The sequence below is a fragment of the Tasmannia lanceolata genome, unplaced genomic scaffold (assembly GCF_043159265.1).
Source record: "Tasmannia lanceolata isolate RefF3 unplaced genomic scaffold, GAP_Taslan_0.1 ptg000007l, whole genome shotgun sequence".
NCBI lineage: Eukaryota > Viridiplantae > Streptophyta > Magnoliopsida > Canellales > Winteraceae > Tasmannia > Tasmannia lanceolata.
Genome location: NW_027518684.1, coordinates 9,511,508 through 9,517,547, shown reverse-complemented (window position 1 = coordinate 9,517,547; position 6,040 = coordinate 9,511,508). Strand labels below are relative to the sequence as shown.

The window sequence follows — 6,040 nt, the reverse complement described above, 5'->3', positions numbered from 1 at the left end:
TCCCTCTTTTTAAGGTTGGCCATGTGGCCCCCTTTTGGGTAGGCCCCTACATTTGGATTTTTAATATCAAGGAGTTTTGAACCCACCTGTAGCTCTGATACCATATGAAACAACCAATTAGTCCAAAAGTTAGAGCCATTGGAGCCTAAGGGCACTCGTTAACAAAACCCATCTTTTATACTTTAACAATAACCTTTTGAGCAGGCCCTTCAAAGCCCATTATCTTATTCTTTAAAAGTAGGAATTCCACTAATCACGATAATTAGACGGTGGGTTACTTGAGTTAGATTCTCTAACCTTTGTGGCTGCACCCCCTTCCTTTATTTCCAAATTCCAACTTTTGAGAAGAAAATAGCACTGATTTGCAATGAATTCTGGGATCCACTACATATTATCTTCCATCCCTTTTGCCTGCTCTAGAAAAAGGGGAATGAGAAGTTTTGAAGAACATGCCTTTAGCCTCTTTGGATGACACCAACATTAGTCTTTATTTTCATATTAGATTATTTTAAGAGAAATGATATATTCAACCCCTTTCCTTCCCTGGGCCAACCCCTTGCAGTATAAAAAGAGCATCCTAAATACACTAGAGGGGGATGGCCTGAATCAGGGCATCTTATTTTGATCTCTCCGATTATGGCGTTTGGATTATGAGTGAAGATTTTGAGTCCAAAAGTGGTTACTGGACAATGTGATTCTAATGGCCGAAATGTGTGTAGGTCCAAACAAATGGGGGAGTATTCAGTGATTCTTAGATGGAATAGCAAGAATCTATCACAGAACATGGTCTTCTAATTGTTCATAAGTGATCTTTTAAGGTGATGATTACACTGAATGTCAGTCTTGAACAAGATAATAGGTAGAATATATCAGATCGCAGTACATCTGACCATTGGATCATCCTAGCTATTAGATTGGACAATTATGCTTGATTAAGTGGTCAGGTTAGATTACGTAAATTAATTAGCTTAGGATTATCTCTTCTTAATCTTTATCTCTGTCCATGTTTATCGCCATAAGTGCTCTATATAAACACTAATTAGGGCTTAATTGCAAGCCTCCAATATTAGTAAAACTCCTAATAACTACAATATCAATAATAATTGCCTAATCTAATCAAGCTTAGCTACCTAATCTAACCTGACTACTTAATCAAGCATACTTGCCTAATATAATAACTAGGATGATCCAAGGTCAGATCTACTGGAATCTGATATATTCTACCAATAAAACAAATTGAAATGAATCATCAGTTCAATTGAGAGAAAAACAAAACCAGTTGCAAGTTGCAACCTTCAAACTTAGGTCTTCCTTAGATACCTCTGAACATTGTTTACTTATAGTTTTCTACCCTTTTGTTTTAAAATTTCTCAAGCTCTATCTTAAATACATGGATTGGCAGAGAAGAAAAACTGCAAATGATCTTAATGCCATAGAAGTTTAAAAAAAAGCCTTATAGCTACGAAAACCAGGTTCACAACATTAGAACAGAATAACAAAGAAGTAAAATGGCCAAACAAAAGGGACTTTAGGATTACTGCAGCAAAAATAATAATTCAAGTTTGGTTTTTTTTTTCTAACCCCCCACCTGTCTTACTTTTTCTTTTCCTACCTTTCTCTGTTATTCTCTTTGTTGGAATGACTGTACATACACTGCAAAAGATCCTCACTTTCTCACCATAAACTCAAAAGAAAGCCTCAATAGTAACCTCTCTTTAGGTTGCTCCAACACCAAGGAAATCAATGAAAGGTAGGCTGATCTGCTCTCTGTCATGATCACTTTCCCCATAACCAAAGAGCTTCTTTTTGTTGTTAGCCACTGATTCAGTGGCTGAAAGTTCAGAGTTTGAATCTGAATGACCAGATTGATCAACACCTGTCATCATTATCATGGGACCAGAATGATAGAAACCATTTTCAGAATGATCAAACTTTTCATAACATCCATTTCTCACAGGTTCCATCTTTTCATCAGAGCCTGCAACACATCCATCAAGAAAAAAAAGAATGCCATGAGGATATGATGCCTCAAACCAGGAGAAAAGGGAAAGGAATGAGCCCAAAATAAACAAAAACATAAAACAAATCATCCACTAGACAAAGGGAAAGACCCATCAAAATCATTTACCAAAGCAGGGAAATCAATGAAAAGAAACAAACAAGATAGAGGAGAAAAGGAATCCCATGGGCACAGAAGTTTAATTTTGAGTCCAATCATCAGTTTTGGACTAAAAAATCCAAAATAAATAGGACTAAACTCCAAAAGCATTTGCATTTAAGATTGTCATATGGAAATAATTTTTACATGTAGCCAAACAGACCCAAACTTACTATAATCTACTTAGCAATACAGGGCCTCTTTGGATGCCTACAAAATTTTCTTTTAATATAATCTTATATGCAAATAGTTCTGAATTTAATTAAGAATGCCAAGAGGAAATGATGTCTCAAACCAGGAGAAATGGAAAAAGGAATGATCCCAAAAGAAACAAATCACTAACCAAACAAACGAAAAGGACCCATCAAAATCATATACCAAAGCAGGGAGAAATAAATGAAAAGATGCATTGAACAAACCAGGCAGAGGAAAAAAGAAATCTTATGGGCAGAGAAAATCAACCCATGGAAACATAGGCAAACAATCCCATGAGCAGAGAAAATCAACCCATGGAAACACAGACAAGACCCATCAAAATCATATACTAAAGAAGGGAGAAATAAATGAAAAAAAAAACTAGGTAGAGGAGAAAAAAAAAATCCCAATGGGCAGAGAAAATGAATCCATGGAAACATAGGCAAGAAAACCCAGCAAAACCATAAAAACAAAACAAAAACCATAAAACCAGTGGCTAAATAAAGCTGCAAGGCAAATGCAATTTATATAAACAAAACTAGAAATTAAATTACCCAAACAAAAACTGAACATACCAATAAGAAATTGAAAGGGCTGATGTTGTTGGGGTGGGCTAAATCTGGTGAAGACACCAGGAATAATCTTTAATGAATTAAGGGAGAGCTCTGTGCAAGTTGAGGCAGACTCATCTTTGGTACTGTTGATGGTTGTTTCACTACATGCATTGTTATTGTTAGACTCGTTTCTCTTATGAAAGACCTGAGAGGAGGAGGAGTGCTTTCTCCTCTTATAAGCACTTGATTGCTCTCTTTGCTTTCTAGCCATGATCACATGCCAATGGTTCTTCACAGCATTATCAGTCCTACCAGGAAATAACCTGGCAATCATTGCCCATTTGTTCCCATAAAGTCTATGAGCAGATAAAAGCCTCTCCTCTTCCTCCTCACTGAAAGCCCTCCTGTTGATCCTTGGATCTAGCTGGTTAAACCATCTTAACCTGCAGCTCTTCCCTGTCCAAAGAACACCAAAATACATTTTAAAAAAGCCCATCAAAGAACAGATTCAATAAATGAACAAGATGAGAAAAGGAAAGGTAAAACCAAGACTTCATATGAGGGATCCAAAAACCATAAAGAAAACCCAGTTAAGTTTTTGGCTTGGATTGCTACCAGAGATTTGGTAGCAAACATTGTCACCTATATAAGGAAAGAAAATCACAATCACATTAAGTTTGCTAAGTTTGCTCTTTTGGGGTATTTCTATTTTTTAGTGATTTTGTTGGGTATTTTTATTACCTGATCTTCCTTCTAGCTTCTCTGCAATCAGATTCCAATTCTGAGGACCATATTGAGAAACAAGCTCTTTGAGTTTGGCATCTTCAGCTGGTCTCCAATGACCTCTTGCACATAGCTTAGACTGCCCACTTTCAACCTCTTTTCCTCCTCCCAAATTCTCACTATATTCATCCTCATCTTGGCACAACCCAGCCCTCTTTTTCTCATTCCCAAAATAACCTTCACCCCCAAATGACTGAAATTTCAAGGCATTTTTTTGCTGCTCCACTGAAAGCTGAAAACACATCTCACTACTTTTACAATCTGTCTCTCCACAATGAGAACTCACAACCCCAAAGGAAGGAGGAGGTGGTGGTGGTGGGAAAAAGCTCACCTCTGCAAACTTCCTAAAACCTTCACCATCACCCTTCTGACTCATTTTTCTAAAAAAGGCAGATAATCAAGTGTGAAATAAAAACTCACACAAAGAAAAATAACCCAAAAAAAGTTTTGGGTTTTTTCTTCTGAAGCCTGTTGATGGAGATAAAAGAAGATATTTGAAGGAAATATCAAAGCCTTTGGAACCTCTTCATCACTCCTCTATTTCATAAACAGAGCTCTATTTCACACAACAAGAAAACAAAACTGCATTGATCAACAAACACAGACAACTAGGTAAGAAAAAAAAAATGCAAAAACACACAAGACCCAGTTTTCCTTCTACAAGACTAAAAAGAGAGATTTTGATGAGAAAATCAGGGCTTTGGGTCCTTTTTCCTATCTGGGTATCTCTTATTTCAGACTGTTTTCAGAGAAAAACATATATATAATAGAAAAAAGATCAGACAAAGGAGAAACCCACACGGTTAACTCTCCCCCTTTGTAGGTCAGAGTCCTTACTTTGAGACTGATTTTTCTGTTGCATATAAATCAAAAACCACTCGTGTGCGTCGAGTCTCCCTATATCTGTTTGTCTTCCTGCTCTGTCCCTCTCGGCCTTGACAAAAAACACCACAACTTGTTTGTCTCTATACAATCTTGTGTTTTTCAAGGGTAGGAAAAAAAGGAAGAAAAATGCTAAACGCCGCCCCACCTGTCCTTCTCACAAATACTTTAATACAATTCTTAATCAATGTGATTATCTAGTTCCAAGTAACCTATGCTTATTATTAATTACATACACCCCTTTTTTCCATATATTCGTTTCCATATATGCGGTTATATCTCTTGTAGATTTTTTATTTTCTCATTTGTCTAATTATAGCAAATGCTCACAGTGAAACAACCAATTACTTTACTCCAAAAGCTTAAGCAGTTAGGTTATTTCTTCATTTATACTTCAACACTCCCTCCTCACGTGTAGCCCCTCTTTTTTGGGTTGGCCGTACACGTGGCACCCTTTTGGGTCTGCCATATACGTGGATTTTTAACATCAAGAAGTTTAGAAACCAGAACCTGCCGTGAGACAATTGCAATGATACGATGTGAAACAACCAATTGCTCCCAAAATTGAAGCTGTTAGAGTTGGTGTTATCTAATCATTTATACTTCAACACTCACATACCCCTCCCCTTGTTCTTCCTTGATTTAAAATCAATTTAAAAAAAATATTTTTATAAAATCTATTTCCCATAGCCAATTTCTTATTACTTTATTTAAATTGGCAAAAAGATCCACAGTCACAAATATCCCTGAGTTTATCAAAATATCGCGATTTTTTGACAAAATGAACCTAATCCCGAATTAATCGTAAGATTTTAAAAAATATAGAGAAATTTTCATTTTTATCATTTACCATGAAAGATATCATGATAATATCCCATTGATATCGCAATATTTCTATGATATTTTTTATTATATTATATATTTTTAAATAATTCCATTTTAATATTTTTTCCGATATAAACCCGAATTTTTTTTAAATATATCCCCCGATTTTCCCTTGCCGGGAAATTTCGAGAACCTGTGACTTAGATCCCCCGATTTTCCTTTGCCGGGAAATTTCGAGAACCTGTGACTTAGATCCCAATCTAAACAATTACTTTATAATGCTAATCAACCTTCTCCAAGCTCTAATACTTCATTTCTTGGATTTTCAGCTTACATGATTAAACCTTATTTTCTATTTATCTAATATTTCATGCCCAAATATCATATAAGTTCAAAATGCCTTTTTTTGCTATTACCATGGTTTTAAATTTCAGACTTATCCGAAACCGAAATTTCAGCCGAAATCCTGAAATTTGGAGCAAATTTAGGTATGAGCGCACAAAATGCCGGTTTTGTTTGGACGAAATTTCGGGGATTTCGGTTTCGGTACGTTCCGTTTCGGTCCTCACCGAAATCCGAAATTTCAGATTTCGGTCGAAATTTAAAACCATGTTTATTACCACATACCCACTTCAATATTATC

At 35.9% G+C, this 6,040-nt stretch overlaps 1 protein-coding gene across 1 annotated transcript; it reads right to left on the bottom strand.

Moving 5' to 3' along the window:
• Window positions 1-1,435: 1,435 nt before the first annotated feature.
• Window positions 1,436-4,617, bottom strand: LOC143880937 (uncharacterized). Its single transcript, XM_077383917.1, has 4 exons — window positions 4,528-4,617; window positions 3,649-4,246; window positions 2,929-3,363; window positions 1,436-1,978 (listed from the first exon to the last, which is right to left on the bottom strand). Exons 2-4 carry the CDS (start codon window positions 4,064-4,066, stop codon window positions 1,716-1,718), a joined length of 1,116 nt encoding a protein of 371 aa, XP_077240032.1. The 5' UTR covers window positions 4,067-4,246; window positions 4,528-4,617; the 3' UTR covers window positions 1,436-1,715.
• Between the last annotated feature and the right edge of the window lie 1,423 nt (window positions 4,618-6,040).